We start from the raw sequence: 17947 nt of genomic DNA, 5'->3' as shown, positions 1-17947 counted from the left end.
CCTACTGACCTAGCCACGCCTCCAAAAATATTTTGTGTTCATGCATCAGTCAATCTTGAACATGTAGAGACAGACAGGCTTGCTTTCACATATTTCAGGTTCTTGTTATGACTAATCAAACAGTTAACAAATCAGCAAGTCACTGTGTTCCGAAGCCAAGCCTGTCCTATAGGCTATATCAAACATAACATGCTATTAAGATTGTTTTAACAACTGCAAATCGAAACTACTCAATGATTGTTTTCATTGAAAGTTTTACATCATTGCACAACAACAATGAAGAGTGCATACAGGGATTAACTCTTCTTTTAAAATACAACACAGCACCTTAAATAAAGTAAATGTATCGGGCCTTGCCCTTGACATGTGTTTCAACGATAACAATTAACAGCGGCTCCTTTCTTTTCGCTATCCTTTTTTATAAATATGAATACTAAAATACGATAGTAAAACATAAGAGTAAAAATTCTATGTAAATGAAAATCTGTGTTAAATGGTGAGTTTATTGCATTGTTTTGGGCGATTTTTGGGGATGATGATGATGTTACAGTACAGGAAGTAGGCCTACAGTCTGTAGCCTACAGTATGGAGTTAAAAGCCATAGCCTAAGTTAGGTTTCGTTTGCTGTGCGAGTTTTTCAATCACGACCCCGGCCCTAGGAACAAATGCGCCAGCGTGGTCGAGCTTGTACATGGGCATTGTTCTTGTTGTTCTGTTGGATTTCTCTGTCCTTGTAATTCATTGTATTTGTAATCCCGTGTCATATAAATGCGAAAGTCGGGACATCCGGGGTCAGGGTAGGATTGTTGCCTAACAGGTTGTTGTTCCCCCAGTCATCCGGCGTAGATATCGTCAATGCAGTTCAAAAGCAGCATGATCTTCGCGGATATTTGCTTTATACACAGTTGGAATATGTGATGTGATTAAACATATTCAGTTAGTCTGAAGTCCGCGACGCTATTGTAATAATAATGTCTTCACCCAAGGTTATTGGGCCTATTGTCAAACATTGGGCGCGGTGCTTTTCGTACCTGGTGTGCCAGTTTGCACACATTTATACATCTGCTGAGAGTAAACTATTTGTAGTGCGCCCAGTAAAACTAAGATTCAACCTTCTACGCTTGTAGCAATAATGCTAATATAATTATATAGGCAATTCTTAAAGTTTTGTTTCTCCTTAGTCGCGTTAAAATGTTCAGCTTTGTGTAAAATACGATTTCATGTTTTAGTGAAAGTTTGTTGTTGCGGATGGATATGTAAACAGTTCAAGCAGTGAATGATCACTTCCACCTTGTCAGAGACGAAGGAGGTAATACAGTGTCGACCTGCCGAAGCTCTGTCTCAATTGTCATACATTTGTGAAAGTGACTTCAACAGAATGGGTCTGAAATTATTCTTTTGTGCAGTTCTTGTCATAGGTGAGTGTGCACGTCGAAAGTAATAACTCAGTCACTATGTTCGAGCGGTGTTTGTCTTCAAGTTTTTGAAACCCTCCCTGTATATTGGAGACATGGAGTGTGAATGTCGCAGTCGCAACTTCGCAGACATTATATAAACATGCGCGGAAGGGGAAAGTCAGAGAACATCAGCTAGGACAAATTCAATCTGAATTGGCGTTTACTGTAATTTTGTTTAGCAGGCACCGTAGTGTCTGAAACTTCTTGACAAACTCGAGGGGCGTCTTCTACTTACACGAATGTAAACGCCATAAAAGCATGTACCAACAAACATTCTGTACAGAACTTTAATGGCACAGACCTTTCACCCTTGGTAAATAGGGTCTATACCCACGTAATAGCTGCAGTACTAGTATACTGTAGCTCAAGGTTTTGCCTTTATGAGGGGCGGACGACCCGACCATCGGTGCTATCCACATACCCAGTTTTTTTTTGTTCTCAGCTGAGTAAAGTTGCAAGATCCCTGACCAAAAATCTGCATGAGAACTCATTCACACTCCTAAAAAGTGTTTGGTGGTTTCATGTTGGCCTCCATTATTACTAAAAGTTGTAACTGTTAATGCGACAATTTCTTTCAAAACTATACCATTTTGTATTCAAAATGACAAATTAATCGCTTTAATGCCAATCACTGACACACTTTTTGAGAGAGTCATTTAGGTTGTTCACCTTGCAGACGTTGAGCCCCATGTGAAACTCGAAATCTGGCAACATACCAGTGTTTTGTCAAAATCAGAGAGTCTAAGGTGAATGAAGTGTATGAGTTGTTCACATTATGTTTTTCTGTTTGTGATTCCAGGGTATTGTGACGCCTCTACCAAGGAATGGCTACCAAATGTGAATTATGATAATCCGGATAACTGGAATGTGAAACGTCTTCCATGCGCAAATGACCGCGTCATGTTAACTGGCCCAGTATGTATCATTTGCTAGGCTTTCACATTGTGGTCACTATATTGGCAGTAGTTTTTTACACTGCATAGTTCAGGATGTCACATATTCTTTGCAGGGGTGTTTGAGAAGCCTTCTGGAACAGCTTTAAGAGATATAATAATAGTGTGCATGATTCTGATAACTGTTATTTATTTACAATCATAGTTGATATTGAGTTTTGCTGTGTAAGTTCAGTTAACACTAATGTATTAATGATTTTTGATATTTCTTTAACAGTATTTGTGGTCTGCTTCTTTTCAACAGGAGAATTCTGTTGTTTCTGTGTTTCTTCAAGCAATTCTACAATGAGAGAAATTGTCCTACCTATGGACGGAGTGGTAACCATGCAGAGTGATATGGTTTTGAGTTTTTCTGATGCCAATGAAGACCCCTCTTGTCCAGGAGAAGGTAATTTTATGTCAACATCCAGTCAAATAAGTGCTGGGTCAGTGTTTGTGTTATATTTATCAAATCAATGTGACTTACTGCATTCTTTGATTCTGCCTCAATTAATCAAAATACAAAAAACTCACGAAAAAGTTTTTTTTTAAAGGTAATCACTTTCTCAAACAATTTGCCAAAAGTATGTACAAATTTTTTATTAAACTTTCTGATTTTATTTCTTCCAAAATAAATTCTGTTGATTTTATGTCATCTCTTCAGTGCCCACCAATATATGCCTTTAATTTTTGTCTTTTTCCAGAGATATCAGAGATGCAAAAGAGACATTCAACAAAATTCAAGTTGGTAAAAATAGGATTAATCAATTCATTATTTTTGTCAATGTGCCTGTCCAAATCATAAAAATAAGAGTATCCTAAAGTCCATTTTCAATATTTTTCTGATCAATAATTTTGTAATATTGACAATCAGGTTTTTTATAATACATTAAATTTATATTTATTGTGACATTGCAAGTCTGTAAGAAGGGTATTCTGTACATATGTATTACAGATGTTGAATTCATCCGTTCAAATGCCAAGGATTGGTTTGATCCTGATAACTGGAAAGATTCTGAGAGTGCACCATTGCTAGAAACTGAACGGGTACCATGTTCATATGACGACGTGGTATTCCCCAGAGACAGTCGTTACTACGTACAGCTTGACATGGATACCTCTGTTACATCAATGATATTTGCAGGCCAGGTATGTGAGTTTTTGTCGCTTCAATATTTTGTGTTCAAGATCCCCAATGTACAATTATTTTGAAACTGATCGGCCTTTCATATATATGTATGTGCTGTAACTACACACGCTGGTATGGAAGTTCAGCTGTCAACTACACTTTTACTAGATTTTATTTGGATTTACTTGTTATTTTTCAAAAGTTTCAAAACTAATTTGCAGTTTTAAGATGTCAACCATTGTTTAGTCAAATATTTACCTCTACAATTCAAAACTTCTGTTCCAAACTTTGTGACAGTTGTGTTTCGACCATGGTGTTGTTTGTTTAATATTTCAGACCTGCATGTACATCCTGTGAATCAGGTGAAACTGAACACCTGTAATTTTCACCACATCTTGGAAAACACAGCTGGCCAATTTACCTGACAATGCATAATTGGCATATTCTTTCGCTTTGAAAATATATTTTTCTCTATGGTTATGAAAATGTAAAGTTATTTCCTGAAAAACAGAGGAGAGAAGCCCCTCAGAATTCCCTTGCGTGCAACCAAGATTGATCACATGTCTCGTTCGGTAATCTTTACAGTAACATCATGAAGGCATATAGGCTTTGAATATGATGTCAATATGAATGTATTCAAAGAACACAAAGGGCTACCTATGATAAATGAATGAAAAATTATTCAAATTGCTGTGGTATAATTTCTTGCACAGAGTTACTCTACGGATGAGTTCAAGACATTTCTATCAAGCGTTGATGGTCGGCGGCAGTTTACCTTTGGATCCCTTGGTCGTGCTCCTAGTGTGACTATCAGAGGATGTCTGGATATAACCGGCTGTCCGTGTGGAAATGATGGACAGGTATGCAAAGTGACATACAGATCAATTTTGTGTTTTTGTTTAGAGTTGAGCATTCCTTGATCATTTATGTCGTAAAGCAATCATTAATGTAGAAATGTTCCTTGGGGACAGATATTCAGACTCAAATTTCTACAATTCTTTTCTGATCTACCACATGTGGGGGCTCTTTTTAAAGCTCTTGGCGAAAGAAAGACTTTCACTGTCTTAGTTTTTTTCGAAAATTGGAAATTGAATTTTTCCCCCAAAAGAGTTAACTCAGGAATATGTTGGGAAATTTGTTTGCGTAGTTCCAAACTTTGCAAGGTGACCCCCGATTTTTATTGATGATCTGGTAAGAGAATGGTTGAAAGTTTCATTTGGGAAAATTTGAGCAAAAGTTTTTAAGTCTTTCACTTTCAAGGTATATACACTACCTTAAATCTAAATATTGTTCATTTTACCGGCCGTCACAGTGCAAAGAAAGATTAGTTTTCTAGAGTACAAATTTATTGATAGAATTCAATAGGCTCATTAGATTTATTTTATTGATTTGTTATTTACTTTTTACTCACTATGGTTCTACTACAGATAAAGAATCGAATCTGTCAGAACACACAGTGTTATGAGCCGATCTGTAAGAGTGCGATCATACCAGTGGATGGCTGCTGCCAAATGTGTGGTGAGGATTTGCAATGATCGATATGTCAAATGAAATGTAGTTGTCACCACCATGTGTACTTTCACACAAAGTTGAAATTTCTCCTAAACATCGAGTTTTATTAATCAAGTAAATAATTTTTCTGAAAGAAAGAGCGAACTCTGTAATTTTTTTTTATTCCGCAAAATAAATGGGAAAATTGTTAGAAAAGCAATAATCATGATTTACCTGGACTGCAACGAGCCTGTCCTTTTTCTTTGCTTGAGATCACTGTGAGGCATTGAATTTGTAGATACATGTGTGCGCTGCTCAATACTGCAATTGTGTTTATTCTCGATTGGCCTTTTTTTCATTAATTTATGTGTCAGTTGGTCTGAGCCGTAAACTAGTGTGGAATTGTTTGCACTTCTTGAGCAAGCCCAGCCAGAGTACATCATAACTCACGGAGTACCTCAGATGGACCTCAGACATATTTCTGTTTCTTTCCTGTGACTGATGGAATAGCTATCACTACTCAAACAGTATAGATACATTCTGTTTCATTTTTTGAGGGGCAAAGACTGATGAACATTTTTGCTTGCAGGTTGTGCGCTGACCATGCTCTATGATAAAGATAAATTCAATTTAGAACAGTTCAAGAACACGATCAATGGTAACTATGGTAACAAGGTATGGCAATTACCTATCTTTGATGTGTTATGTAAAAATTGATAATTTGCAATTTGTTCAGTGATGAACATTGGGTAAAGTCCAGCAGAAAGGAATTTCCAGTTTATAGGTGTTGGCAATTGGCAATATTTGCCATTCTTGTACACATAGCATATCCTCACGTATTCTGACTTCATATGTACAATAGTTACATAGATGAGAGTAGAATTATTATCACCAAAGTACTTCTGAAAATCACAGACTGCTTCATGTTTAATGCATAGATTCAGATAAATAACTTTCTATTATTAATCCTTCTGGATGAAGGCTTTCTGCGGAGGAGGGGGGATAAAGAGTAATATTGGTTCCATCAAAAGGGATATATTCACTAACAAGTTTAACCCTTTCCCTGCCAGATAGTATCACTTCCCCATCAACCAACTCAGTGAAAAGCGATATCACGCCAAAACCAAACGTATTTCCACCCATTTGGCTTGGTCTGTTCCAGTAGCTTTTTAGTCCATGAAAATCATGTGTACATGTCAGGATATGATTTCTGGGGCCTCCAAATGTTCAAGTTTTTATTAAAATGCACCAAATGGGACATATTGTGCTTTGCTAGATTCAATGAACTTGACCTGATAGTGGAATATGATGAACTTCGCAGGAAAAGGGTTAACCGTTCTAGATGTGCAAAGATATGAAACTTTTTATTTTTGTGGTGAATCTTCAATATATATTGATATCTTGTTCTGGATCCAAACAACCGGTGTCTACCTTAATTCTTACAATTCACGTCTCCACTTCCTGAACAGGACTCGTACAGGGAAGTCAAGATGTCCACATCAAAGACAAGTGAAGACAAAATTCAGTTTGTGGCTACAGATGATCATGATGGCCAAAGGCTGGTGAACTGTGCATTGCTCTGCAGGAAGACATTGTGGAAAGTATGTGTTTGTGTGTACAGTATAGTTATATGCTTTCATGATCCCACAGGTGTTTTGAACAGATGAAATAATTTATGTTGACATAAAACCATTCTTACCATATTGCCTTAAGATATCAAAATTCACTTTCAGGCATTACAACGCTAACCTCTTTGATGACAGACTGAATGAAATGGAAAAAGAATATTGCTGAGTCAACACTTTTTCTGACATAGTCGTGGAGAAACTCCAATTGTCACAAAACACATTTAAATTCTGTTTGCTAAACTATGTTTAAAGATTTTGTAGAAAATAGCAATATGCTATGGGTTTCATAATTTTGTGATCCGTATAAACCATCTGAAAATAACTTGGCAGGTCATCATGAAATAGGTTGTAGTCAGTACAAAGTAGACATGAAAATCTAATCTGCTCATAAATATTCCTTTTAACAACTTGTGAGCTCAGCAATGTCACAGATTTGTATGTAGTTTTCTTCGAAATCATTAGTTTTTGCTTACTACTGGATGACGTTTTGCTTTCACTTTAATGTTGCAGTTAGGCCCAGGTGGCTCAGACAGTTGACTGGAAACACTGCAGTCTGATACATCACAATAATTAATTTCTTCAGCAGTCTCACTTATGGAGGGACTCTGGTTTAGTCTGTTTTGAGGGATCATCCATTTCTGTGACATTTTCCTAAACCTTCACTGTAAATGGTGGTATATATAGGGCTTCCCACATTTCTATTTTGTAGTCCAAAATCAACACCAGGTGGTTTGTGAACTCAAAAAGTATGTGAATTTCAAACCCTACGTAGTGAAATTTACGGGATACTGATGTATATGTTCAGAACTACCATAAATGCACAGTGGACTTTTTCAACAAAACAGTGACGGGGGCTATCATACAATGTTGAGTGGAATGACTTTTCATGCTCTATTATATTCATTGTTTTGTATCTTCCAGATATGGCAAGATATGGGATCACCAATGTAACATCGACTGCATCAGGACCTGGCACAGACAAACAAACAGGTAAAAAGAAATATGTCAAAACAAATCAAATCTTGTAGCTCTTGACCAACCTGGAGTCTCATGGATAGTTAGTGTCCCAAGAAATTGGCATGTTGGATAACTATCAAGCAGATATATAGTTTTGACCATAGAATCCAATATCACTTTGCAAGACTTATATTTAGTAATCATGTGACACCATTTCATGCAATTATTACGAAAAGAGGACAGTGTAGATATACATTGATGGCTATTCCATCTTGATTTCCAGGTTCCATACCTCTAGAGACAGGAATGATTGCCGGAATTGTGGTTGCTGTGTTAGTTGTTCTTGCTTTGATAATGGTCATTGCACTAATGTATAGGCGTGGGTAAGTTTCTTGTGTGTGTTGAAGTACTGGCTTTCCGTTTGAAGTTTACCTGAAAACATTTGCTGACATCACTACAAAAGTTTCCATAAACTCTTGTCATAAAGTGAATTGTACCGCTGTCCTCGTAGCCTGCTAATTTGATTTCAATGTACCTTTACACTACTTCAATGGAAAAATCAGAATGGATATGTTTCACTGGTTTTCTATTATTGGCTGTCATTATCATACAAGACTGACACACATTTATAACCAAAATAGAGTTGATACATTCTATGACCTTGTTGTTACACATGTTACACATGTGATATTCATCTATTCTACCCCTGTTTTTTGGACTTTCACTATGGATTGATATAATTTTTATTTGTCGTTAGACATTGTGGAAGATGGCCGAAAAATAAACCACTGGGCATGGAAATGGAACTTGGTTCAGCAGAATTCATCAACCATCCAACTGATCCTGCGGCAGTGCTCCGTGGCTTTGATAATCCAATGTACGACACCCCTCCACATGTAAGTAGTACCAGTACGATATGCGGTACTCATTTCTTGCCTTTGGAAAAGTTTATTTTATTTGAATTATACATTTGCATAAACTTTTTACAAGCAGTGTGAGTACATTGTGGTATTATGACCGATAAGCACATTTCATGGTGAAAGAGCTGATTATGAATGTTTTTCATCTATTGGTGCCAAAGGCATTATGGAATATTTGTTAATGCTGAAACCAGAAGTTTTCAAAATATTCAAAGACCCTAGTTGGTGCAGTCAGTGTTAGCTGTATGTAGAATTATTGAGTCTTCATTATTTGTTAAACCAACAGCAATCAGTTATTAGAAGAGAAAATCAAACCTCCCCAAATCCACTGCAGATAAACATGGCCAGATATTCAGATATGATCAGAGGCTTTTCCTTAGAATCTTAATTTCTTCCTCTCTGTCATTGGAAAACAGAGTAATGGAGCAGAAATAGCCACCAAGCATAACCCAATCTACTCATCTGCCGGGGTGTTGGATGAAGAGTATGACGGTACTCTGAGGGGGTTTTCAAACCCTGTTGACATAGAGACAGCATTTGCAACTAGTCTTGATGATGACGATATGGACTTGAGACTCAAGAAGCCAATAGATGACAGTACAGCCTGATTCTGTCTCATACAAGAGTGTACCAGATAAAGTACGTATGAATTACATTTTACATCACAGTTCTCTGTTCTTTACACTCCCCATACAACAAAATCTATGACTGTTGTATTATTATTCAGCAAACAGGGTATAAAACTTGTCATACTTTGTGAAATAATTACAAATTAAATTGTCATTGTCATAAATTAATTAGTTCAGTAACGGTTCAATATTAAACAGTCCATTGCATTTTCAATCTTAGTTCCTTGGATGCCTTCTGTTTTTATGATTCAAAATTTCACAAGGATGGAATTTTGTATGATTGCTGAAAGATTTTTAGTAATCTCATATATGTGTTTTGTTTTCTGTATTTCAGTTGGAGAAGAACTGCAGAGGAAAATTTCCAGACAGGACCATTGAATAGAAAGAATATACATTATGATCAGAATATTGCATGTCTGTTAGAAGACCATAGGCATTTCTAGGGCTCAATTGCAAGCTCCCCTCACGACAATACGAATCAAGCTGTTGCTGATTTTTGATTTTACAGTTACTCTGCAATTAAATTTTTTGGCCACTTGCAAAATCGAAGTCTATCATTTTGAAATGAAATCTATCTTTGATTACTTTGCTGAATTTCAGTGTACACAGAGCCTAGCGTTCATGAGTCCAGTTTCATATATTGCCCCTAAAAGTAACATGTGTATTTTGAAAAATACTGCAAACTGAAAAAGTCGTCTTTGAATTCAGTGTTTGTAGCATAGTGCCACCATACCACTCTGTAAAGTGGATAGTCTTGATTTGTTGAATAAAGGTCATGGCAATATATGAAATTAATTTCATATCTATATATCCTTATCACAGAAACATTCAAGATGTTGAATTAAATGTAGGATCATTTGTTACAATTATAACCTTCTAAATGCCTGGTGTGAGAACAATGAAGAACTTCAATGTAACACAAAGGAAAATAGTGTATAAAAACCTATAAAGTCAGTGTCATCATATTCTCAAGATCATTACTTGAATGAATTTCCTTTGTAATTCATTTCGTAACAGCTGATTACCACTTTAATCCACAGCCCATCACTATTACGCTATTCATGGTATATTGTCTAAACAAAAGATGTCACAAACTAGCGGACAAATTATGCCGTAATCTTAGATGTTTTAATCTGCATGGTACTTAAAACACAAATGACATTTTAAAAATGAAAATAAAGCTCATGTTACAAGCAGTAATTGTCTCATTCAGTCTGTCTTTGTACGTCATTTGGATTAATGTTTTTTATTCTTTTTATAGCCTTGCACTCTTGGCATATCAAATGTGGTGACGGCATTTGCCTGGATTTCTGTCCATTGATAATAAATGTTAAAGTTGTCTACTGCCTGCGAATAGAAACAGGCATAAGTTATAAATAATTTCAGTATGTCTAGTTTGCCTTTCTTAAAGAATGGCGGATTACAGGTCAACTTCTACAGAAAAAAATTTTGAGATTATGACCCGGCATAGAGATACCATGACAGCCCTCTGGCTGTACCTCCATGACCCTAGGTACATGTTTTTGCACATCTTCATCATCAGTCCACAATTATTCATGTCATGGCAATCTACTTCTCTCTGGGATCATAACCAAAACTGGTCTCAAGCACCAAGTACACTTTGATCATGGCAGTAACTGACTATGATGGATTACCAGTCTCAGCCATTTGTTAGTATATTCATTGCATATCTACAGTGTTTCTGTAAGGGAAGCTGCATCAATCCAGAGGGCAAAGATTCAGATCTCCTTTTTTGGGTGGGCTGAGTCCAGTGAATTTGCAGTTTCACAGTTTCATTGGTCTGGTGACTTGGTGAATACTTATAAACTTGCATGACATAGAATAATACTGGACTTGCAATTCTAGATCGTGAAACCACAGATTGTATCAGGTTACTAGTATCCCAGGGCATCCAAACACTGAATACAATTGTCTACCTATCATAGATGTATCTGTATTCCCCGGGGTTTATCTTTATTTATGGTAGTACACGCCTCAAAATTTCTTAAACGAAACTTTCAACCATTCTCTTACCAAATCAACAATAAAGATCATGGCCATGGTGCAAATTTTGAACTTTAGAAACAATTACCCAACATTTTACGATACTTAAAATTCAAAATGGCTGCCACCCATGCGTTTAACTGTATGGCAAAAATTTAAATTTTGGATTTTCGAAAACTAAGACGGTGAAAATTTTTCTTTTTCAAAGAGTTTTATAATGAGCACCTATAAATGCTAAATCAGAAAAGAACTTGAAATTTGAGTCCAAACATCTGATGCTGAGGCACATTCTACCTTAAATATATCTGTGCAGCACATATCGGTATTGAATAGACATTTACCTAGGAACAGTACGTAGCTTGATTCACTTCAGTTTGTCTACAGTCAATGATCACTCTTTGTCAGTGTTCCCCTATAAAAGTAAAGGGTGCTTTGTACTGGCTGCTCAGCTTTATGCAAGTTACTTCCAGTGAGATGGGAGAGTGTTTCACGGCTGTCTACTACTAGCCCATGCGAGACAAAATATTCACACAAATGTAATCCGGCTCATTTGAAAATTAACACTGCTGTGTGCTGCACCTCAAGAAAAAGTTGAGGTGGCAACAAACATGCTTGGAGCATCATACCTTTGGAGCAAACTTGTTTTTGTTACCTGGTAACAAAATAAATGGATGGTACGGTGTTGAGAACAATATCTACTGTCTGAGTTTTACCACAACTCGAGCAACAAGTCTTTGAACAAGAAAGGATTTGAATTTGCTCAACCACTAATGTGTGAAAAGGTACCATTTACCGTAGCATCATTCTTTTTGAGCCAGAGCTACATTTCTGTTCCACAGAGCTTCACAAAATCATACAAATAGAAAGCTACAACTTTTGTTTTGCTGAATACTTACATGACCTCAGAAGGAACCAAAAACTTCAGCTAATCCATAAGAAATGTTAGTTTATTATGGTCATAGTTCTTGCATCACTGAATAAGATTTTTACTGATAAAACAACTTTCTATGACAGTGTAGACAAAAATGCCATATTGAGCAATACTGTAGATCTAGGGAATCACAATAAAAGAATGAATGCTTGATGACACATTACAGGGCCAGTAATGCTAACTTTTGATAATTTGTTAATTGGTTTTTTTGTATACCAAGTGCAGGTCCTTATTATTCTCCCAAAAGAATGTTGAAATACCCACTATTTAGCTTGTTAACACAGCGTGTGTACCGTTATGTGTAAAATGCACTGTTATTATTTACATTTGACTTCTATTCCAGACAAGAATTCACTGGTCAACATTAACAATAAAATTTATACATGTACAGACTGAGTTGACCAGCTGAATACTGCATATATCAACATGCTTTGGAGAGCAGAACAAGAAATTATGGTTGACATTAAAAACAAAAATAGATAAAAAGATCATCAAATGTTAGCATTACCAGCCCTTCAATAATGAATTATTTCGTAATTGATATCAATGTGTTTTTGGCATCAAACTGTGGAGAGTCTACATGACTGATACAGATTGTTTTATCTTGAGGAAATGCAGAACACTTAACAAGATCAACACCTGAATTTTTATAGTTTTGCAAGGAATTTTTTGGTGTGGTTGTCTGTTGTTTTAATTATAAAAGTCAAAAAATTCAACTTTGTTAGTTCCTGGCAATAAGTTTTACATGAATTCATGCAACAATTACAGTAATTTACCCTCGCTCTAACGACCGCTAGTAGTACGAATTATCGGTCATGACATATGTACAGTGTGTCCCCCGAGAAACTAGTCTGGATTCGAATTCCCTCATTTGAACGTACACCTTAGTTTTATGAACGTTTTCTCTGTCCCCAAGCATGGTCATTAGAGCAAGGGTTTACTATACTACTATTGCCCATGTTTGAAAATACACTAAACACAACGTATCACACTAAAAATAAACACAACTTGAAAGACAAAAAAATGCTACTAAAATGCATCACTACTATTGGTGACATTAAAAACCAGATCCTTGAAACAGGAAAAAAAACGCTATCTACAAATGGTAAACAATTGTTATTGACCTGAGAATTTCTACATCAAAGATGGACTTATACCAGGGAAGTTTTTAAATATTGCGTCATTTCACTGAAACAAAAAGTACCACAACAAGAAATTTCTTACTCAAATGATAAAACCACAAAAGTCCCTCTGTTGCAGGTTTTCTATGAAAAAGAGTAAATTGCATTTAACAAAAAAATTTACATCACTGAGAAAGTACATGCCAGTTAGCAATGCATAATAATAACCGTGTACATCACAATTTAAGAGAATACTATAGCCTGTCTTTTGACGTACATCTTAAATACCCTGACATTAACTAACTACTATTACTTACTTGTATATGCTACAAGGTCAATACCTAGAAGACAACTTACAAAATTTGATTGAAATACTATAATTGGAGGATCATTTCTTGTTTTTACATAATTATCTGCTATCACAATCACATCAAATAACTTCATACAATTCACTTTTTTCTCATTTTATTTTACAGACTGAACAGTATCTGTTATAGTAAAATCAATAACTATGATAAAATAATTACGGCTTTTTTCCTAAAACAGAGAGAGCCACACAACTTCATGGAAAGTTTTCCATCGCAATTAGCTACATTTGATGTATATTTTCTCTGTGGGAGTAATCACAGCATGGAAGGTGACTGTATCTTTGACGATAAACTGCGATGGCAGGGACGTACCAAACATCTTGATGTGATGGAAGTTGTAATCTGTCACTGTGAACGCCGTCGTGTGGTGAACTTTCTTGAACATACTTCCATTCCTCTTGCCGTAGAACCGCCATCAGGCGGGACTGATCTCTCTTCCTGTTCTGGTCCCGGATTGGACACTTCCAAGATCGGCTCTCTGTTGCTGACTCCAAGTCTGTCCGTCCTGCACCCATGGCGACAGACACAAACCAATCCCAGGTGAGTGTCCTAGACGGACCGTTCGAGGAATAGGAAACACCTTGACGTACCGATTGTTGTCGTGGTGTCTCCTGGAGTAGTTGGGAAGGGTGAACTTACATGAGTAGCCGTGATAGTAATGCCTTGGTGTCACTTTCCGAAGTGACCAGTTGGGGTTGGTGATAGCGGTTGCATGGAATTTGTAACTGCTGTTGATTTCATCCTTCATTTCCGGGTAGCAGGCATTGATGGCTTCGTCCTTCTCGATCGTGTCGAGCTGTTCCCCAGTCATCATGGGATAGCGTATGTGCGGCAGCATGATGCCTAGATTAGACTTGATGTCATCCGATGAACAAGACCTGTCGTACGCAAATGCCCAATCCTTGACACTTTTGAACAGTGTGTACTCGTCTGGTATGTGGACATACGACGACTGCAAGACCTTGACAAACTGGTCGATGTTCATATTGAGAAACTTCTTCGAATCTATGAGCAGGTCAATGTTCTGTTGCATGAAGGTAAAGCACTCCTCCGACAACCTGGTCAGTGTGAACTTGGTCGCATACTTGTCCCAGCCAATGACATTGTCACAGTTCAGTTCGTTGCACATGTAATCTATGCATAACTTTGAAAGCCTCTGCACCATGTACTTGTCCGCCAGTGTTCTCAGTGGGATGACGATGTCATCCGAGATGTAAATGCAATTGGTGTAGAGGAACTTCAAGAAATCTGGAAACACTGGCTCACAGATGTAATCCTCTTCCAATTCTATCTCCTGTGTTGTGCTTTCAGCCAAGTGCTGCCGGTCAGCATTGTGCGGAATACATCACTACTACTGACAAGGATCAGCTTGTGTGCGTGGTAGCGCTGCTCTCCCACCTTCAGGATGAGGTCACTCAGCTCCGGGTTGTTGCAGTAGTTGCCGATCTGGGCGAGGAAGTCGTTGGGATCCCCGGTGCGAGAGGTACCGTAGGTTTCATCATCATCCACGTCAGTGGTAGGAGGAGCAGATGCGGTGTACGCTGAGTGGTCTGGATGGAAACAAGATGAGCTGGCCATTTTCTGTGTGACAAGTGCAAAGTGAAATGAATGGGTAATCCTGTGTGTGGGGGATTACTTCAAATTCTGATAGACTGAAGACTTGATGAACTACCATGTAATGTTCTGTCTTTTCAAAGGCACAATAATGTTAATCTTCTATTGCGAGGTTCAAAGCTCATGTCTTCCAGACTGACTGGAAAGGAACCTTAAAGCCGCACTTTTCAATCCCTGGTTCTCGCATTAGTGGAGTTCTCCTCCCAGTCAAACACATGGCCAGTACGATGTTTGATTTCTATAACATTAATTACACAAACTGATTTCAATCTTTTGTCACTTTTTGCTAATCCTGTAAACAGAGCTTATATAACCGTTTGATTGACGGTCGGTTCAAATTGCCAACGGTCATTTATTCCCCACCACCACACTCGAATTTCCTTAAAAAACGTCTTCCAGTCACGTTAGAATATGAATATAACCACTGAGTTCGATCGGCAGCAGTTTCGCGCTGACCGCTTGGCAGTCTGTCAGCGTTTTTGCGGTCGGAAAAAACTAAAAAGTGGAATTTTCTGGAGCATGTGCCCTCATGTTACCTGTTTGGTGTCCACTTACACAATGAACGCCGCCATAGGTTGGCCCCCTTTTAAAGGGAGGCTCCGCCTTTAAAAGAGCCATGCGATTATAATAAGAATAAAAGATTAGGAGCAGCGTTATCATCATCATTACTTATGAGGCTTACATCATAAATTACTTATCAAAAATTTTGTTTAATTTTTTGCATATAACATTGCATATTACCCATCCAATATCGACCAAGTTGGAGTGGTTACTGTTAAAGGTTAAGTTCACCAAGGCTGTTTTTCACACATGTGCTAGTTTTGTGGTCGCTTATTCCCGAAAAGCAATTTTCGCCATTTATAACTCACGCAATTTTTTATACAAATGGATAACAATAGTGGTGGAAGTTGCTGTTTAGGGCTTCATCTACTTAATGTATTTTGAATCATGGGAAAGAGCGCCAAGCTTGGTGCTTTCATTATATGATATGGCAGGCCACAGGGACCGATGGATATGGCATTGCCACTCACGTTCACACCAGGCTTTGAGTGTTTGCATAACTATCGTTTATGTTATGCAAATACACAAAGCCTGGCATAAACATCTAAAAGCCTGAAATGAGTAATTATCAGTAGTGTCACTTGGAAAAAAATCCCTGTGGTCAAACATTGTCAGCAAAGTCAGCTGGCTAGTAAAAGGGACCATTCTATGTTTTTGGAACCTCCAAAATTCTCCCTGGCTGGCGATCAGGACAACAAGTCCCCCCTCCCCTCACACACAGTCATACAGCCAAAATTTAAAGCCAACAATATTTAACTAATTTAACTACAATTTTGATGTAACAGAAGTTTTTTCAGTACTTTTGCTCTTTGTATCAACTTCAATCTCTTGCTTTTACATCTTTTGGGTTGAAATATTCAGTATTCAGCTTATCAACATCTTTTTTGTGTTCAAATATTCATACAGGTCCATGTCAACAATGAGGGTACAACTACAAGATTAATGTAAAACAGAGCTGCATACACTGCTGTGAGGATATTCATGCTGTACCACAGGTGTGCAACAGGGCCTGGGATTGTACCACTTAATTTTTAAAATACACAACTATATATATAGAACTCTCAATGCATGATAGTTGTCCAAAAATTTTGCTTGTCTTGTACCTCTACGCATACTTGTTCCTTGTAATAAGGTCTCTGTGTTGGTTTTCTTATGAAAATTCAATGGTTTTCTACTCCACAATAAAAAGGATCCGCAGTGTTCTACATGCTCAGTATGCCAACATGATGGCAGTACACACAAACCAACACTTACCAACGTGTATGGAAATATATGTATTTCTGTGTTTGTTTGTGCAAGTGGGTTTGCTTGTACCTTGGTCCATTCAAACTCCAGGTTTAACCTAAAGTGCATTCAAACATTTTAGATGTCTTCAAAAGAAAAGCCTTGAACTGCTTTAAAGTGATTCCAGAATTTGTATAATTACAATAACCATTTAGCCATTGGACGACATAAGAATATTATTCACCTACAAACCTTTGGAATCTGAAAATGTCAGGGAACCAAAACATTTCAGACCCCCCTATACCCAGTGCAAACCTTTCAAAACCTCTATTTCCCCCAGAAATTTCAAATCCTCTCTCCCCCTGTATTTGTGAATGTAGCTTATGCTGCACTTTTGTGCTGATCATGGATCAAAGTATGATCTAGCCCTACGGGTATGGCAAGAGTGTCCAGGTTTGTCTTCGCCGCACACCTCAAAACGCCACTGAATTCAAGTTGGAGTTACGGGGCGGCGTACTCAAAGACACTCTCGCCATACTCGTAGGGCTAAGTATGATCCAACCATCACCATGGAGGTAAAAATATCACGTCCATGATCTCTCTATTGTTTTAAACATATTCTAACAAAAATATGCGTGGAAACCAAGTCATGTAATTTGCAACAGAGCCCTACACAAGTACAGATACACTAGTTGGGCAGCGAAATATAGGGTATTGTACCTTTCTCACCGTTTTGACTTCGTATCTGGACGTTGAGCGCGTTCCCCTGGCGGAGTACAAAGGTGCATCAATTCTTCCGGAACGCACTAACAAAACAATTGCTCGTCTTCTAGTGGGTAAGAAGTGTGCATTGGAGTGAGAATATTAGCTGGCTTATCCGCTTGGGATAAGGTTTTGACGAGGAGGGCGACTGTGGGTCGTTACACTATCTGGCGCGTAGCGTCGCTTTGGCTTTACTTTCTATATTCAGTGCGCCCTCAC

General features: G+C 37.6%; 3 protein-coding genes across 4 annotated transcripts in view; 2 read left to right on the top strand and 1 right to left on the bottom strand.

Moving 5' to 3' along the window:
- Positions 1–17947, top strand: part of LOC139149487 (cytidine and dCMP deaminase domain-containing protein 1-like) — a 696744-nt gene that overhangs the window by 228677 nt on the left and 450120 nt on the right. The gene's annotated exons all lie outside the window — the stretch shown is intronic.
- Positions 788–10339, top strand: LOC139149469 (protein amnionless-like). The gene is made up of 13 exons (XM_070721243.1): positions 788–1418; positions 2257–2372; positions 2655–2798; positions 3345–3538; positions 4232–4378; positions 4946–5036; positions 5599–5684; positions 6479–6610; positions 7559–7627; positions 7878–7977; positions 8352–8490; positions 8931–9153; positions 9478–10339. Exons 3-9 carry the CDS (start codon positions 2696–2698, stop codon positions 7586–7588), a joined length of 783 nt encoding a protein of 260 aa, XP_070577344.1. The 5' UTR covers positions 788–1418; positions 2257–2372; positions 2655–2695; the 3' UTR covers positions 7589–7627; positions 7878–7977; positions 8352–8490; positions 8931–9153; positions 9478–10339.
- LOC139149468 (BTB/POZ domain-containing protein 17-like) lies at positions 12074–17932 on the bottom strand. 2 transcript variants are annotated; one of them, XM_070721241.1, is made up of 2 exons: positions 17687–17932; positions 12074–15148 (listed from the first exon to the last, which is right to left on the bottom strand). In XM_070721241.1, exon 2 carries the CDS (start codon positions 14730–14732, stop codon positions 13983–13985), a length of 750 nt encoding a protein of 249 aa, XP_070577342.1. In that variant the 5' UTR covers positions 14733–15148; positions 17687–17932; the 3' UTR covers positions 12074–13982. The 2 variants fall into 2 exon arrangements, with proteins under 2 accessions (XP_070577342.1, XP_070577343.1); XM_070721242.1 differs by having other exon boundaries at positions 17696–17932.

This window comes from Ptychodera flava, chromosome 14 (genome assembly GCF_041260155.1).
Source record: "Ptychodera flava strain L36383 chromosome 14, AS_Pfla_20210202, whole genome shotgun sequence".
In the NCBI taxonomy this organism is placed as follows: domain Eukaryota; kingdom Metazoa; phylum Hemichordata; class Enteropneusta; family Ptychoderidae; genus Ptychodera; species Ptychodera flava.
Note: the sequence above shows the minus strand (reverse complement) of the source record. Positions and strands in the feature narration are given on the sequence as shown.

What these genes read in the sequence shown, in the direction of transcription:
- LOC139149469 (XM_070721243.1), top strand. Translation starts at nt 2,696, where the DNA reads ATGAGAGAAATTGTCCTACCTATGGACGGAGTGGTAACCATGCAGAGT. An exon ending in CAATGATATTTGCAGGCCAG is followed by an intron (nt 3,539 to 4,231) that starts GTATGTGAGTTT and finishes TTTCTTGCACAG; the next exon opens with AGTTACTCTACGGATGAGTT. An exon ending in TGGCTGCTGCCAAATGTGTG is followed by an intron (nt 5,037 to 5,598) that starts GTGAGGATTTGC and finishes TTTTGCTTGCAG; the next exon opens with GTTGTGCGCTGACCATGCTC.
- LOC139149468 (XM_070721241.1), bottom strand. Translation starts at nt 14,732, where the DNA reads ATGGTGCAGAGGCTTTCAAAGTTATGCATAGATTACATGTGCAACGAA.